The following is an 18,681-nucleotide window of genomic DNA, read 5'->3' on the forward strand; positions in this document are numbered from 1 at the left end:
CCGACTCTGCTTTGAACAGCAGGTCGTCCAGATAAGGAATCACAGTGATACCCCTCAGTTGGAGGGCAGCCACCATCACCGACATAATTTTGGTGAATACCCTTGGGGCTGTGGCCAGTCCAAAGGGCAACACCTGGAATTGAAAATGCAGGTCTCCTATAGCAAACCTCAGGAGAACCTGATGTTCTGGGTGGATAGGAACATGAAGATATGCATCCTGGACATCCATGCAAGCCAAAAATTCTCCCTGGTCCAGGCTTAGGACCACAGACCGCAGAGATTCCATCTTGAAATGGTCTACCCACAGATGAAGATAGAAAGACTTTAAATTTAAGATTGTTCTGAAGGAACCGTCTGGCTTGGGCACCAAAAACAGAGTGGAATAGAAGCCTTTCTTCCACTCCGCTCGAGGGACCGGGATCACCACTCCTTTTTCGAACATGGATTGAGCCGCCCCCAAGAGAGCAGAACGGAGCCGAGACTCCTTTGGCAGGTCTTCCTCCTCTTCTCGGAGGAAGACCTTTGAACGGAATCCTGTATCCCTGGGATACAATGTCCAATACCCAAGGATCCCAGTCCAACAACGCCCAAGTGTCCCTGAACCATCGCAGATGTCCCCCCACCTTGACCACAGCTGGGAGACTCCCCAGGTAGTCATGCTGAGGACTTTTCCTTGCCCTTGGTTTCTTGTGGAAAGAACTGAATTTTGACTTTGGGGCATTACCCCTAGAGGACTGGAACTTTCTCCTGAATGATTGTCCTCGAAAGGACGCACCCCCTCTGGGGGAGGGCCGAAAGGAAGGCCTAAAAGCTGAAAACCTTGAGGCCTGTTCTTTTGCCTCCCGTGGCCTGCTTAATGATCTCTTCAAGCTCGGAACCAAATAACAGCTTTCCTTTAAAAGCCAACACCTCTAAGGCCTTCTTTGATTCATTATCCGCCTCCCAGGCTTGAAGCCAAAGAACTATCCTGGCATTGACGGACACCGTGGATACTCTGGAAGCCATCTTAAGTGCTTCCTCCTCCGCCTCAAGCACATACTCCACAGCTGCTTTCAACTTCTCCGCTAGCAGTAACACACCTGGGTCAGCATGCAAGATAGCACACAAGTCGCTGGCCCAAACAATCATGGCCTTAGAGACCCATTCTGATGCTATAAGGGGGCGTAAGGTGAAACCCACCCCTTCAAAAATTGCCTTGAGGTTACCTTCAAGCTTCTTGTCTATGGGGTCTTAAATACTGCACCCCCCTGGACAGGTAGCACCGTGGCTTTAGAAAGCCGTGCCACAGAATCATCCACCACCGGCACTTTTTCCCAGAGGTCCGCATGAGCCTCAGGCATGGGATATAGACTTAAATACCTCTTAGGCATCTGAAGCCTTTTATCGGGCGTTTTCCAAGCCCCTTCTAACAGATCCTGTAAACCTTCGTCAGCAGAGAAGGTAACAGTTTCCTTACGCTGCCGTTTAAATACCCCTTTTGCAGGAGTCTTATCCTCAACAGACAAATTCAAAGCCTGTTTAACTGCAGTAATCAAATCCTCCACCCTTGGGGCCGAGGTATCCTCAGAGTCATCACCCTGATCCCAGGGGATGTCTGTGCACTCTCCCTCCTCTCCAGATTCAACAGCAAGCAAAGGCACTGAATAAGACCTTTTAGGGGTCCCCACAATATCACTATCAAATCTGTCTAGCAAATCATTAAATCTGCTGATCCCTTTTGCAGTATCCTGCATGACCTGTAAGAATCTAGGATCTGCTTGGGTCAGAGGCAAGGAGCCAGAGGACTGCTGAGAGGATGACATAGGTGTAGGGGAAGATACAGTACCAACACATCACTCTGCCTGTCCAGCAATTGCACTAAGGCATTAACAGTCCAGCCCAGGGCACTGGTCTATGCAGGCTCCAATTGCTCTACCCTCTGGGGTTCACTGCCCATGGGTCTCACACCAGCGCAAGTAATACACAAGCTCGCCTTGGCCATCTGTTCAGGGGCAAATTTTTGTGTACAAACACTACAAGCGCACAATGCATTAAGGGCTCCCTCCCCCAAAGCCACAGACTGCTGCTCAGACATGATGCAAACAGAACACAGTCACAGTGCACAATGTACAGGAGTTATATACAGAGCCAATGCACAACAGTCACTTATCTGTCTGAAGCTTTCAAAAGTGGGGAGAACGATGCCCAGGAAATACAAATCACTCTGCCAGGATCTGTAAGCCAGTTCAGCTCCTCTGCAAGCGTCCTCCGAATAGCGCCAAACAAAGTGAGGGAAGAGACCAAGTCCCTGCTGCTGCGGGGTCTGTGGCCTTTTGGCGCCAACCACCCCCAGACAGCCGCTCCCACTGCAGGATTTCCAAGTTCCAGTGTCTCCCGCTCTGCTGGGGACCACAGTGGAACATGCCTGTAACACACTGCTGTCCTCTCACACAGGAGCTCAGTGTGTAAGCTCCGCAGAAAATGGCCGCCGCCATCACGGAGCGAATTCGGTATGAAATCCCGACGGTCAAAATCCCGAATGGGTCATAATACCGACAAGGACAAAATCCCGACATTTAAAAATCCCGACATGGTCAAAATACCGACATATAGAATGTGCAGGTGAAACTGTACACATGACTTTGGGTCGACAGGTCGCGAGGTCGACATGGGTTTTTTCAGTTTTTTTACCCGAATGTCGACACAGTCAACATGGACCCAGTTGGAGGTGTACCGCAGCCCCTCGCATCGCTCACTTCGCTCGTGATGCTTCGGGCGCGGTGCCTTGCTGCGCTCGGCACACTATTTTATTCTCCCACCACGCCCTAGTGGATGGTAGGGCATGAAATACCACCTGTCGGCACATGTCGGGTCAGAAAACAGTGAAAAAACCCATGTCGACCTCGCGACCTGTCGACTCAAAGTCATGTTGACAGTTTCACCTGCACATTCTATATATCGGTATTTCGACCTTGTCAGGATTTTAAATGTCTGGATTTTGCCCTTGTGGATATTTTAAATGTCGGTATTTTGTCCTTGTCGGTATTTTGACCCATTCGGGATTTTGACTGTCGGGATTTTGACTGCATCCCCACGGAGCGCCTGTCCCCCATGACCACCACCTAGCGTGAAGCCGGTTTCAGAGCGCTCCGGAGCCCAGGCAGCTTCTTAATAGAAGCTGTAAGCGCCGCACAGGGAGACCAGACAGTGTCTCCCCTGTGCGCAGTAAGCTGACAGGACGCGCTTCTGTCAGCTCCTGCTGCACTGTCAGTGTGAGGATTCAATGAGAATCCTCACACTGTGCCTACCTAGCTAGTGTAAAAGTTAATAAAATAAAAACACCTAACTTACTCTAATCCATCGGCTGCTCCTGCAGCCCTTAAGAATAGCACCCACTCCAGTGGGCACCTAACATGACCTGAAGAGTCTGGGATGCAGAGGGAGGAGCCTACACTTCAAAAGCTTTAGGATAGGTGCCTGGCTCCTACGGACCCTCCTACATCCCAATGTTGAGCTGTGTCACCAGGACCATTGAAAGAGAAATGGCATTTCACAGAAATGTTCTACAGTATTCTCTTATAATACATCTGCATCCAGAGAACAGCTTAAATCCCTCTAGCTCCTAGCAGCCGCTCCACAGAACCTCTTGCCTTCTACATGGGTCACATTCAGCTGCATTGAAGTCTGAGTTGTGTATTCCAATCATCCAGTGCAGTGCAGGGGGCTTGGGTCTTTGGACCATTTTTAAAATCAGTCCGCATCTCTGTACACACTACAAATGAAGCACTACAGTACAATACACTAGTGTTCATTCTAGCACCCTGCACCTTTCAAAACCCATGTAGTTCCTCTTTCCTGTCTGCTATGATGCTCTTTGCTCTGATGCTTATTAGTACAGACTGGTCTGTATCTTGGTGCTGAGATACAGATCAGACAGTGTTAGCATCAAATCAGAGAGCGACACCTCAGATAGGAAAGAGGAACTACACAGGTTTTGAATGTTGCAGGGTGCAACAATGAACACTAATACACACACTATAATAGTGACATATCTAATGGTTTATCAGCCGACTGATGTATATACTAAACAATTCTCAAGTCAACGACTAACGATCTGGAAGGTTGGCCTGAAAAAGGGGAATTTTGTCCTTACCTGGAAAATCCTTATTTGTGAATCGTTTGGTGGACACTGGGATAGTGGAAAGGGGCGGAGCCATTGCGACGGGCACCAAGTAGCACAAAAACTTCACTGGTGCAGCCCAGGCCCCTCCTTCCCCACACTCCGCCTTAGGTCAGTTTAGACTACAATAGGAGCACAGGAAAAGGAGAGGAAAAAGATAGAGAGAGCAAAATTGTACCTACGTGAAACAAAAGCTCCCCCTAACACCAACCCTCCAGCTGATCAGGGGCGTAAGGGCGGGCTCCCAGTGTCCACCAAAGGATTCAGAAATAAGCATTTTCCAGGTAAGGACAAAAATCTCCTTATTTCCTTCATGCCATTTGGTGGACAGTGGGACGTCCCACAGCTGTCGCCTCACGGGAGGGAGCGCTCCTGAGCTGCAGACAAGACGCCATGGCTGAAGGCAGAGTCGACCTCGGTGAAAGTATCAAACCGATAGTGGTGAATGAAGGTGTGCATGGAAGACCATGTGGCTGCGTGGCACAGCTGCTCTGCGGAGACTCCGGAGGCAGCAGTCCACGACGAGCCTACCGAGCGAGTAGAATGGGCCGTAAGACCAGGTGGCACCATCCTTTTAGCCAAGAGATAAGCCTACTGAACAGTAAGCCGCAGCCATCTAGCAGGGACTGTTTGGAGGCAGGCCATCCGCGCTTGTGATGATCGTAAAGGACGAATAAGTCCTCTGTCTTCCTAACGTCCTTGGTCCTGTCAACGTAAATGCGAAGAGCCGAAGCACATTGAGGGTCTGCCCACCACTGGGGTCCTGGAAGGAAGGGACGGTACTTGTTTCCTAGAACGGCGCCCATCGCGGGCATCGCATGTACATCGCATGCCATTATAATGGCATGCGATGCGACCGATGCGATGGCCGCGATTTTACATAGAAATGCATGGTAAAATGTAAATCGCGTCGGTCGCATCGCATGCGGCCAAAAAATCGCATGCGATGCGACCGACGCGATTACCGATTTTACATAGGGAACAATGTTAAATGGCCCAATTGACCCGATTTTACATAGGGAACAATGTTAAATGGCCCACAGACCCCAAATAGCCACCCTGAAGTGTGAAATGGCCCCCCCAATTGTTAACGCCACCCCACGATCAACGTCAACCCGAAGCGTGGCGAGCGCAGCGAGCCCGCGAGGGACGGCGGTACGTGTCCTCCGACCTTTTCATAACACCACTATCCACGTCGGCGTGGAGTTGAGAATAGAAAGTGTGGCGAGCGCAGCGAGCCACCGAGCCCGAAGCGTGGTGAGCGAAGCGAGGGGACGCGGAATACGAGGCCAAAGCGTGGGGAGCGCAGCGAGCCCCGCGAGGGGACGCGGAATACATGTTAAGTAATCCGTGTCCGCTCGCCACGCTTTGGGAGCGTGTTCCGCATCCCCTCGCCACGCTTCGGGCTCGGTGGCTCGCTGCGCTCGCCACACTTTCTATTCTCAACTCCACGCCGACGTGGATAGTGGGGGTATGAAAAGGTCGGAGGACGCCTACCGCCGCCCCTCGCCACGCTTCGGGTTGACGTTGATCGTGGGGTGGCGTTTACAATTGGGGGGCCATTTCACACTTCAGGGTGGGTATTTGGGGTCTGTGGGCCATTTAACATTGTTCCCTATGTGAAATCGGGTCAATTGGGCCATTTCACATTGTTCTCTATGTAAAATCGCGGTAATCGCGTCGGTCGCATTGCATGCGATTTTTTGGCCGCATGCGATTTTTTTACTTGCGATGCCTAAGATCAAAATCGTGGGCGCCGTTCTAGGAAACAAGTACCAAAGGGACAACAATCTCTTGGTTAACATGGAACCGAGAGACAACCTTTGGTAAATAACCCAACCTGGTACAGAGAACTGTCCGATCCGGGTGGAAAGCCAAAAATGGTGGTTTGCAAGATAGGGCGGATACATCAGAGACCTGCCCAGCTGATGCAATTGCCAGGAGGAAACATATTTTACATGAAAGTCAGTGGAGATCCACTGAATCCAAAGGCTCACAAGGAGAAGTCTGTAGAGCCTTGAGGACCAAGGGTAAATCCCAGGGAACTATCGGACTGCGGAACAGAGGAGCCAAATGCATTACACCCTGGAAGAAAGTATGAACCTCCAGGCGTGTTGCCAGATGTCTTTGAAACAAAACCGAAAGGGCCGAAACCTGAACTTTTAAAGTAGAATGTTGAAGGCCCAAATCCATTCCTGACTGAAGGAAAGCCAATTCTTTCTGTGGTCCTCACACCAGAGGAAAAAGGACCTCCATACTCTATAGTAAATCCTTGCTGAAGAGGGCTTTCTAGCAGATATCAAGACCTAGCTTTCAAAAGCCAGCCCATCAAAGCAAGGCGAGCTAGATCAGGATGCTGACAGGGACCCTGAGACAGAAGGTCTGGACGAAGTGGGAGTCGCCACTGAGGCTCCATTGTCATCTGTAGGAGATTGGCGTACCATTACCTGCATGGCCAATTGGGAGCCACCGTCACCTGTTCCTGCTTGAGCCGACGAAGAAACCGTGGGGGGATCCCGAGTTCTGGACCCATAACAAGGCAACTTGTGGTTCCACTGGGAGGCCAAGAGGTCGATCTGAGGCTTGCCCCAACGACAGGTCACTGAGCAAAACACCTCTGGGTGGAGTGCCCATTCGCCTGACTGGATGTCCTGGCGACTTAGAAAATCCACCTCTCAGTTCTCTACGCCTGGGATGTATAGCGCCAACAGCGCCAGAAGGTGATGTTCTGCCCACCGGAGGATTGGGCATACTTCCTGAAAAGAAAAAATTCTGTGAGTATAGAGGGGGCTCCTAAGAGTCCTCTACAGTACACAGAGCCTGGCGCTTGATGGAATGATTTATATTTTCAATATGGATTTAAATAATAGATGTTCAATTATACTTTAGGTTCAGCTGCAGCAAGGGCAAGTGAGTCTGCTTGTGACTCACTGAAGGATTACAGAAATGGTTGGTTTTTGCACTTGCGCTGCTGAATCTAGGTTAATAGCCTGCGAACCACACTGAACAAAAGGACACCTGGGCACGTTTTTAAGTGATACAGTTAAATTTTTATATATGAAAAAAACACATTAAAAAGTTTACATACACATAAAAAATACACAGATAAAAATTCAGATACCATATATCAAGTTGGGCTTCTCATATGTGGATGAGGCAATAGAATGAAATGATATAAAATAGCCAACTCCAAATGGGTCACGTGTTAGATGGTAAAGAATAATTTCAGGAGCAAAATAAAAGTCAGTGAGATGTTAGTATCAGCCAGACTTAGTAGCAGGGGGCAATGGGTTAGAGGAATGGGGAGAGGTACAAGCCAAAGCACTTTGTTAGCTGTTGTTAGGAGCACACTGCGAATCGACTGTTTAGCGCATGTAACGCCAGATGGTAGAGGTCAGGTAGCGCAGAGTCTCCTTAAATTATGCTCACCCTCCTTGATGGTTGGTTGTGGAGGGGCGGGGAGCCCGATGGCACAGTGGCTGGACCCGCTGCACGTGGTGTGCTGGCGTCCTTAGTTTTACTCCGGTGGGAAGCGGCAGATAAATGAGCCGTGGGACAGGCTTGATGGTGCCGGCAGCTGTGCATGCTGGGGTAAGCTCCAAAACGAGCAGAGATAATCAGTCCGTGATGCTGGCTCCGTAACCACGAGATCGTGACCTCAGAAGTGGGTTGGCGTTCGGGCGGATATGACGTTGACGTGTTTCGTTCCCTAGGCAACGGGAACTTTTTCAAGACGGTTTAGTACTTCCTGAAAGGCTGCCTTGTTCCGGGTTCCTCCCTGGTGGTTAATGTAAGCCACCGCCATGGCATTGGCTGTTTGAAACTTAAGAGAAGTGGGGCGGCCTGAAGAAGGGCCCGATAGATTGTCCTAAGCTCCAGGACATTGATCAGTAGTTACGACTCCTGAAGCGACCAACGGCCTTGAAAGGACTGATCCTCCATCACTGCTCCCCAGCCTCTGAGGCTGGCATCCATTGTTAGGATGATCCAATCGGTGACCAGAAATGGTTAGTACATGGAAAGATGACAAGGCTTGAGCCACCAGAGGAGAGAAAGACGAACTTCCTTGGAGAGAACTATTGTCTGGGTCTTCAGAGCCTGCGGTGACCGATTCCAGTGTCACAGGATCTGGAGTTGTAGAGGATGAGAGTGGAATTGAGCAAATTCCACCATCTCGAAACACGAGACCAAGATCTTTGTGCAGAGATGAAGAGAGACCCTGTTGTGCTTGAGAAATTGACGCAGGAGTAGCTGTAAGGCCTGCAGCTTGTCGTCCGGTAGATAAACCCGTTGGGCCCGGGAATCCAGTCACACTCCCAGGAACCCTCCCACCAGCCAACCGTGAGCCTGTAGCAGGTCCAGAGTGATCTTGAGATGCTGAAGAAGGAAATCCTGGGACTGGCCGAGGATAAGGAGGTCATCCAGGTAAGGGAGAATCCGAATTCCGTGGAGACGAAGAACTGCCGCCATCACTGCCATGACCTTGGTGAAAACCCTTGGTGCCGTGGAGAGGCCAAAAGGCAAGGCCCGAAACTGGACAGGAAGGTCCTAGGTTGCAAAGCAAATCCGGACGGATTGGGATATGCAGGTATGCATCCCGGATGTCGAGGGACACCGTGAAGTTCCCCGGCTCCAAGGCTTGTAGAATGGACCTCAGGGATTCCATTCGGAAACGAGGAACCTTCAGGTGCACATTGAGATCCTTGAGGTTCAGGGTTGGTCGGAAAGAGCCATCCGGCTTTCCGACCAAGAACAGGTTGGAATAATAACCCTGACCCTTCTGTTCGGGGGGGGGGACCTGTTCTATCACCTGAGACCGAAGGAGGGTCTGAATGAAAGGCGGGGAGAGCTTCCGCCATGTGAGGGCAGGCCGGGCGGCCCGTGATGAAGTATCAGGTCGGAGGACGCCTATCAAAGGAGAGATAATATGCTTCGGATACTATGCTCAAAATCCAGCGATCCAATGTCGTCTCCCTCCACCAGTTGGCAAAGTGCAGAAGACGAGCACCCACCGGCAGGGGACTGGCCTGAGAATACCCTGTGTCATTGAGTGGACCTTTCAGGTGCTTTAGGAGGCTGACACTTGCCAGACCAGGTTTGTCGGTTCTTGCCAGACGACTCTCTTCTGGGGGAACGGCTTCTTCCCGAAGGTTGTCCCCACGGCTTTCCTTGTGGACAAAAGGAGCGAAAGGACAACTTTGGCTTAGATGGTGCTGAAGGCAGAAAAGCTGTCTTGGAGGTAGCTACCATTGTCACAATCTTATCGAGCTCTTGGCCAAAAAGCATGTCTTCCAAAAAAGGCAGGGCCTCCAGAGCCTTTTTGGACTCTGCATCCGCGTTCCATGTGCGGAGCCATAGGACTTGCCTGCCCGCCACAGAAGAAGCTGAAATTCTAGAGGATAAGGTAGCTGAGTCCAAAGCCGCTTCACCTAAGTATGTGGAGGTCCATCAAAGGTAGTAACTTTGATCTGCGGGTGCCTGAAGAAATGATTTGTGTCAGTGCATCTGCCCACTTACCAACTGCCCTCACCACCCAAGCCGAAGCTAGTGCCGGCCTAGTCAGCATACCCGCATGTGAAAAGATAGTCCTAATTACATGCTCCATCTTCCGATCTGTGGGGTCCTAAAGAGCCACCACCGTGGGTATAGGCAGGGTAGTAGATTTTACTAAGCGTGCGACATGAGAATCTACCTGTGGTGGGCTTCCTCAATTCTTGCGGCTCTCCTGTGGAAAGGGATAAGAAGTGAACATACGTTTAGAAATAGTAAACTTCTTATTAGGATAAGCCCAGGCTTTAGCCAAATCTCCCTCTAGCTGATTGGAAGAAGGGAAAATGGCCGGGTCCTTCTCCTTGCGCTTAAAGGATGGGTCCTCCTCAGCAGGGGGCTGGTCTGGTGTCTGGATGTTAAGGCATGAGCGGACCGCCCTGACCAAAGCCTCGACCCTGGACTGGGTCATCCTGTGACAATGATTCCTGGCCAGAGTCATCTGATTATACCTCATCCTCAGAAGAGGACCCTGACTCTGAAGAGTCTGCCTTCTGGGTGTGAATCCTAGGGGCCTTACGGTTACCAGAAGCGCCCAGTAAAGATTGAAGGGAAGAGGAGGCCCTGAACCAAGGAGGACAGGCCTTGAACCCAAGCTGGCTCTGTAGAAGGTGCAGCCACCTGAGGGGGAGGAGCCTCTTGATCAGGTTGAAGGGTCACCTGAGTGTGTTGAGGGAAAACCTGAGTGGGCTGAGGGGAGCTACGAGACACGACCAACTGTCCAGCAAGGTCCCTCATGGCGGCCGTAAGGGCCTGTGCCCAGTCCGGTTCTGGGGGGCGTACCTGGGATGGGCCTGAACCCCGAGAATCCTTCCCAGTACAGCGTGAACACACACCCCCATGGTCTGTGACAGAGAGAGAGAATGCAGGAATAAGCACAGAATATATATAAAGGTGTGTAACTGCATTGTACTGAACTCCTAGAGGTGCAGTGTCAGTGCTACAACCTGACCGGTTGTGGAGACTGGGAAAGGAAGGGTGCCTCAGTGTCCGCTGTCAGCGTGCCCTCTGCTGCTGCCTGCACCAGAACACTGTCAGGCCCCCGGCGGGAACTCAGAATGAGGCTCTCTGCCAGGACCTGGGCGGGGAGGAAGGGAGGAGGACAACCCTCCCCTTCTTGGAACCAAGCCAAGGTATGAAAAAATGGCGGCCCCCACCGCTACTGTACTACCCTGGTGGTATAGTGGCCTTGGTCTCCCTCACAGGGGACCGGGTGCCGCTGCCAGGAAACCACCAGGAGCGCTCCAACTCCTGGCGACATCATGCGCATAGACTCCCACCCCACCATGTGCCGTCCTGTGCTGCCTCGCAGATACCTTCGGTCTGCGGTCTCCCCCAGCCGCAACACCGCAGTGTGCTGTGTGGGGAGGAGGAGGGGGAATATGGGAGCGCGGCATACCCGCGGCATACCTGTTCCTCGGCACACATCCCCTCTGTGCCGGGGAAGGGTTTGGCTGGTCAGTGGCAGTTCGCGGCGAGCCAGCTCCAGAGCTGGTGAGCACCATGTACACGGCTTGCTTGCCGCTAATAGTTAAAAAAAAAAAATTAAGTTTGAAAGCTGCAGTATTTCTGTAGAAGCTACACAAAAACGTGCCTGTGCTCTAAGGCACCAAGAAAAAACTGACCTAAGGCGGAGTGTGGGGAAGGAGGGGCTTGGGCTGCACCAGTGAAGTTTTTGCTACTTGGTGCCCGTCGCCATGGCTCCGCCTCTTCCCACTGTCCCAGTGTCCACCAAATGGCATGAAGGAAATAATTGTATAGTGTGTACTCAGCTTTAGGGTCCAATCTTGGTCCAATTTCCAGTCGATACAGCCAGGGCCACTCAGTAGGAGTGATTAATTTAATAATACAACTCAATAAAAAAAAGTAATTTTTATAGGTTACACATTACATATCTTACAGGGGGCCAGATGTATCAAGCTTCAAAAAGTGATCAAATGGAGAGCAATAAACAGCCAGCCAATCAGCTCCTACCAGTTATTTTTCAAACCCAGCCTGGCAGGTAGGAGCTGATTGGCTGGCTGTTTATCACTCTCCATTTTAAAATTGTGCAGTCATTCCACCACAAGACATTTTGACAGTACTTTTAGTATCAACCACTTCTATGGGATATCCCCCAGTAACAGCCACTAAAATCATATCACATGGAACATACGGTACCAGTTACTTACTTTGGAGCGTTCCTGTATGACATCAGCTGCCGCCTCCTCACACCACATACTGCTGAGGTCAGACAGCAGCAAGCAGTAACTAGTGTCTGTGAAATACACTTTACCAAAGAAACTGCAGTTTCCAATTTGTAGTGACTTCCAGGGAAGCTTTAGTAGGTAGCTGTCCATATCTTCAGAGAGAGCCATTTTCTCACAAATCTAGGGATATAGGTACACAGATCTAAAAACATAATTTTCACTTCGGTACTGACAAAATAATAGTGTTCATTCTGCCTGGGGTGTTGCTGTCTGCTGTGGTGTTTCCAGCACAAGTCTGGTTTACATATCAGCGCTAATATACAGACCACACTGTGCTAGAAGCACTACAGCACCACTACGACACCTCAGTCAGGGAAGAGGAACTGCATGAGTTTTTAAAGAACACTAATATATAAATATTACATGAAAGGTAATAAAACAATGTGTTATATTTATTCTTTGGATAACAATTCTCGTTACTTCCTCATCTTTGCGGCCACCGCTTACGCTGCAGAACTTACGTAGCGTACGGCGCACCACCCTGGGTCCATGCCACCCTCGTGTCCATGCAACCATCTATTACCTTTAGTAAAGTTGTGGAGAGTGAACTACTGTATGATGCTATTCTGAAAGTGGCTAACGTAACTGGCATAAGCGCTGGCCGCAAAGATGATGAAGTACCCAAGTCTCTTCTAGAAATTTGTAGTCTGCTCTACCCCTATTCAAACAAGAACTAGATAGGCGTATTATTTACTGCTAGCCAGAGGCAGAACTCTGGGAGGCAATGGAGACATCTGCCGCCGGGCTCCTGCTCTCAAGGGGGCACCTCTCCTCCCCCTGGAAGTTTAATTCAGTTATTTAAAAGCCAACGATATAACTTTTGTGGCTGAGTTCTGAAATATATATGTGTTATCTATATCTCTATCTATCTATATTTTTGAACAGACATATATATTTTATATAAGGTTATATAGGGTTGTGTGTGTGTGTGTGTGTGGGGGGGGGGGGGGGGGGGGGCAATATATATCTTGCCTCTGGGCAACTGGAACAAACTTACGCCACTGCTGCTAGCATACGTTTATGAGAGCATACTTTCACTTTTGTAAAGGACCCAGTAATTTTCATGCCCTGGGCTATTTCAGTCTCAAATGGCTGCAAATAGCAGCATACTGTAACTCCCAACAGTCTCAGTTTGAGGGGATTTTCCCATAGTGTGTAGGAACAAGAAGAACACCTGCACTGGAAAATATTGGCAAGGCTCAAACAGCAGGGTCCTGTAGATTTTGTCATAAATATCTGCATATAACTAAAGGGGCATACACACGGGGAGATTTTAGGTCTTTTTTAAGCGATCTCACAAGCTCACTTTAGATATTATCACATGTAGTAAAAATAAGCAAACTCTTCCCCCACTGTAATAACTAGAAATTCATGCATATCGAACATTTCAGCTGACTCTGCTCATAAGACTTTAAGGTTTCCATGATTATTGTTATTATGAGAAACAGGTGAATGCTATTGGACTAATAAATATATATTTTGAAAGATTTTAAAACCGCAACACATGAAGAGGTTAAAACCACCAGAAAAGTCAAGAAGGCTTAAACCACAGCTCACACTGATCATTTAAGGCCCCCCATACACTGAGCCGATTTGGTCCGATTCTAACGGATCGGGCTGTGAAATCGGACCAAATCGGCTGTGTGAGAGATGCCGTCGGTCCGATGCCCGGTCACACCTATGTGCAGCCAGAAGCGGGGTCCGTGCGGCGGGGGGCGGGCAGCGGAGTCCATAGGGTGGGCAGTGGGGTGCATTTTACCGGGCGGTGGGGCGGGATGCGGCTGCTGAATATATTGAAAAGACTGGCGGGACGTTGATTGGTTGAGAGAACTCTCAAGTGTTTGGCCAGTAATTTCAAAATATTCAGCAGCCGCACCCCATTCCCGCCAGGCAATATGCCGCTACAAGCTCCCAGCTGCCACCGCTGCTCGGATCCCGCTGCCCACCACTACCACCTGCCCGTCCCCCGCCTCCGCCAGCTGGCCGGGCCCCGTTGCCCACATCCTGCAGCCACAGCAGCTCCCCGGGATTACATGACATTTATTGCATTTAAAAATGGCACATCAAGTGCCAAGTCGCATGTGAGCCTCCCAGTGAGCTGCCAGGGGGTGCTCAAGGGCAAACTGGTCCGACTTGTCCTTAGGACAAATCGGCCCAGTGCATGGGGGCCTTTAGATATTTCCCCCTTCAATCTGTTGCTTCCTGCTAACATTTTCCCTCCTCGCATCTTGACACTGCCCAATCAGAATGCTTGACACACCCCCTGCTGCTAGTGGGTCTAAATCAGCAACTGTCATGAAGCGCTATAACTAAAGGTGCGTACATACGGATAGATTTGGCCAACGATCTGGGCATTTCCGATCGATTGAAACGACCAATCGTTCAAATCGTTCCGTGTGTATGAACGATATATCGAACGATGCGCGTACCCGACGGTCGTTGGTAGAGGTCGCTGATCTTTCCTGCATGCAGAAAGATCAGCGACCAATCGTTAACGATGTGTACCAATCGTTTCATGTGTATGCACGATGAATGATTTGGTAAGGCTGATTGACTGGCTCCCTCTCCCTCCACCATCGTTAAAGATCAATCTTTCATGTGTAATCGTTTGCTCAATCGTTCATCATTTGTCACCTCAATCATTAGTTCAGAGGAAATCGTTAACGAGATTGAATCGCTGGACAAATCTATCCATGTGTACGCACCTTAAGTCCATGCTGGTGTCATTCTAGTTCAATTCCCTATCAGAAGCTATGTACACACACTTCGTTTTGCTTTAGATTTGATGTTAAGGTGGCCATACATCAGAAAGATCGATCTTAAGATCGATTGCGCTCATGATTGTGTCCAATTTCCCTTCAACTTCCTGGCAGTCCTTGGTGGTTTTTGGACACACAATCTGCACACAATCTGCATACAATCCATTTTACAATCAGTTGAGATTGTATGATTGGGTACAATATTTTCTATTAGATCTTGCCATTCAATTTGGCATTAGATCTGTACTTTTGTATTCGATATCGAATCTCTTTTGCTGCACAGTAGATTTTTCTGTTCGATTTTGAGAAAACAGGAGCGTGCATGGAATCGAAGGCAGATGGAAAGTGTCCTAAAAACCATTCGATGTGGATTTGATTTTGCTTCTATAAGCAAAATCGAAAATAGCCAAAAATCGATGCATGTGTACACAGCTTTACACAGGTTTCAAACCTATTTATTGTGAAGGGTGTGAGGTGCCATTCACACTCTTTGCAGGCTGGTTTCAGCTCAAATTTGCTTGCTACCCTATGGAGCAGTGGGGTGCCGGACGGGATCCCGACAGACATTCACCCGACGTCGGGATCCCGACTGTCAAAACAACGACAGCTGGGTTCCCGACGGCCATCGGCTATTTTCCCTCGTGGGGGTCCACTACCCCCATAGAGGGAAAATAGAATAGGTGGCGAGTGTAGCGAGACACCGTGCCCGCAAGGGGCTTTGTTGCGCTCGCCATGCTGTCTGGGTCCGGCGAGTCGGGATAATGACTGTCGGACACCTATACCACACCCGGAGCAGTGAGCACTTTTGAAGTAAAGTACGGCGGCTGCTGCAATGATTCGGAAGTAATAGGATTGATCCCTTAGTTGTGAGACCTTCTGCAGCTTCAAACATGCAAATACGTGCAATGGAATCATGTGTGCAGCACATGTGGTATAGTGATTAGCATTGCTGCTTCACAGTCCTGAAGTTATGAGCAACTTTGTGGCCTTTGTATGTCCTTCCTACACTTACAGTATGTGGCTTTCCCCTAGGACAGGGGTGCTCAAGCTTGGTCCCCAGCACCCCACACAGCTCATGTTTTCCAGGTCACCCGGCAGGTGCATTCATTACTCATTGACACATTTCAAAATATCTACAGGTGGAGCTAATTATTTCACTTGTGATTCTGTGAGTAGACCTGCAAAACATGCACTGTGGGGAGTCCTGAGGACAGAGTTTGAGAACCTGTGCTCGGTAGTGTCTAGATCCCCTTCAGTTTTGTCAATTTTCCCATCATAGACTGGGTTCATGTATACCTGGAGGGAGAATACAAATCTGTGGCGAGTGGAGCGAGCCACCGTACCCGAAGCGTGCGTGAACTACAGATAAAATATTATTATTATTATTATAATTTTATTTATAAGGCGCCACAAGTGTTTCGCAGCGCCGTACAAAGGAACAATACAGGGAAACAAAACTTGGCATAACATTGAATAAATAACAAAAATACAGTACAAATAAAGAGCGCCACAGATCAATACACATTACAGCTTGGATATAAGTAGTGAGGACTCAATCAACATACAACTAGAGGCTTGAGGCCAATGATGGAGAGGAGTATGCAGACGAAGATGGTCACTGAGTGTTGGAGTAAAGGAGAGCTGTGAGTGACATGTGAAGAGAAGTGGGCTTTGACAACAGGAGGGAAGAGGGCCTGTTGTCAAAGCCCACTTCAAAACAATACAAAAGCCCACAATACAAAACATTAGGGCATCTAACAACTTCTGCCCTCACCGAACATCACATCCTGTCATCAAAACTGAAGGGGATCTAGTCTCACTCTCTACCAAACGCAACAAGCTCTGGAATGCAGTTTGGTGAATGGAGCCTGTCAGGTCTGGCATTATGGGTCTAGCCCAATTCTGGTTTTCACTTATACGGCCTACACACATGCCGATATTAAGGCATTTTCTAAGCGATTTTGCTTAGTTTGGCAAAGTCGCTTAGAAAATGCCCTCACATCGGTGTGTGTGTGGGGACTATATCGCTGGCCGAGATTGATGGACAGTGTCCATCAATATCGGCAGGGTTCTCCCACCGGAGAACACTGGCGCTGTCTGCTCGCTCAGCACACAGAGCTGACAGCTCGCTCTGTGTGTGGGCTGTCAGCTCTGTGTGCTATGCGATAGCGGCGCAGCACAGCCCGACCTAGCATAGCTAGGTAGCCCTGCACACATCACTATGTGTGTAGGGCCCATTAGTCCCATCAAATGTTCATTTGAGAAATGGGCTTCTAAATCGGCCCCATACTTGTGTGCACCACGTCATACAGAATAGATTGTAAACTCCATTGTGGCAGCAGGGCCTGATATGAATGACTGATGTAGGGGTATGGGTAAAATCCGGAATCGGATAAGACACCGGAATGCCGGACTGGACATCAAACTCTGCATTCCGGAGCTTGTAGTATCCGGTGCGGGGGTGTCCTGTCCGGGGGTGCTCCATCTGATGGGGCTGCTCTCGCACCTGTCACCTGGGAGAGGAGAGGGGGGAGAATACAGCCTCACCGCATGGTCCGGGGGTGTAATAAAAACTGGAACGTTCCAGACCACACGGGGAGGCTGTAATCTCCCCTTCCCCATGTCCCTGGTGTGAGCAATCACAGGCATCCCCCCGGACAAGACACCACCCGCATGGGACACCCCTAGGACCAGACACTATAAGCTCCGGAATGCAGAGTTTGATGTCTGGGCCGGCGTTCCGGTGTCTTATCCGGGTCCGGTTTTTACTTAGTCCCCTGATGTAGTGTTGCTTTAATTAAATATACCATTTTGCAAAAACAGGTGAGTCTAGGCACAAAGCTTCCAGAGTAATGTTATAATGTTGTACACGATTTTCAAATTTAGAATTTAAAATGCATCAGTGCTGTTATATTCACACGCTAACAAAGTTCAAATGCTAGACTCAGGTCACCATGTACACGCCGTAACTCTAGCTTTCCCACCATATACACTTCCCTACCTGCTGCCAACCAGTCCAGTAACTATAACCGTCCGCCCGGAAACAGCGCTATACAAAAGTTAGTTCTGGGAGAGAACATCGCCGCTGTAGTAATGGCGCCATCTGGCGGCTCATATTGGCATTGTAGTCCAAGGTTTGGAATATATTAGCAAAGCGTATTTAGATTTAGAACAGTACTTTCCTTTCTATGATATATCATAGGATTTCATAAAAACATACATAATATAAATTATCACAGCTTTTATTCTGTTAGAATTAACTTTTGAAACACTAGACACCTTATATGGTTATATACCGCTAAAATATACAGAGTGTACAAATTAAAATACGTTTATAAATTGAACTAAATAATGTGCTATTCTTCACAATATAAGAAATGTAGATTTCTTTCAGTATTGAGCAGCACTTTACTGTAATGTAGGGTGATATTTATCAATATTACCAAAGATTGTTGTGTAATTTATAACCAGATTGGTACTTGTTTCCTAGCAGGGCGCCCACTAATGCTGCTTACAGACCGCATAACTGGCTTTAGCTGCCGCGCATCTCATCTTACGGTACAAAAAGTATGTGCTGCACATACTTTTTGTACTAGCTGTTCATCGCATCGCATGCACACTGCGTGCACAAGGCATTCGATGCGATGTGTACTATTTAAGTCCTGAACGGATCTGTTAAACAGACCGTGTATGGGCAGCTTTTGACCCTGTATTTGAAAACGTTACCAAAAACGGGTCTGCCAGGTAAAACCCCTTTCACACCGCATCTCTTAAACGGTATATTACCGGACACTGCTGAGAAATCCCAGCCCAGCAGACTAGTCATAAGTATGGATTCAGTATATTCCAGACACCGTACAAAGAAAATGATCCTTTAAAATCTGCAAAATACCGTTTTTTAAGTGCGGTCTGAAAGGGGCATAAGCTATTTGCTTAGTGGGATATTCTGCATAGTGAAATCGCATCG

General features: G+C 49.0%; 1 protein-coding gene across 1 annotated transcript in view; it reads right to left on the bottom strand.

Annotated features, from left to right (window-relative positions):
* NHEJ1 (non-homologous end joining factor 1) overlaps positions 1-17,742 on the bottom strand; it is a 174,452-nt gene extending 156,710 nt beyond the window's left edge. The window contains exons 1-2 of the mRNA XM_083153736.1: positions 17,716-17,742; positions 11,878-12,075 (exon numbers count right to left, since the gene is read on the bottom strand). Of these exons, the coding sequence (XP_083009862.1) occupies positions 11,878-12,063 (186 nt within the window). The 5' untranslated portion in view covers positions 12,064-12,075; positions 17,716-17,742. The remainder of the gene's footprint in view (positions 1-11,877; positions 12,076-17,715) is intronic.
* Between the last annotated feature and the right edge of the window lie 939 nt (positions 17,743-18,681).

The sequence above is a fragment of the Crinia signifera genome, chromosome 7, assembly GCF_055691185.1.
Source record: "Crinia signifera chromosome 7, ASM5569118v1, whole genome shotgun sequence".
Classification (NCBI taxonomy): domain Eukaryota; kingdom Metazoa; phylum Chordata; class Amphibia; order Anura; family Myobatrachidae; genus Crinia; species Crinia signifera.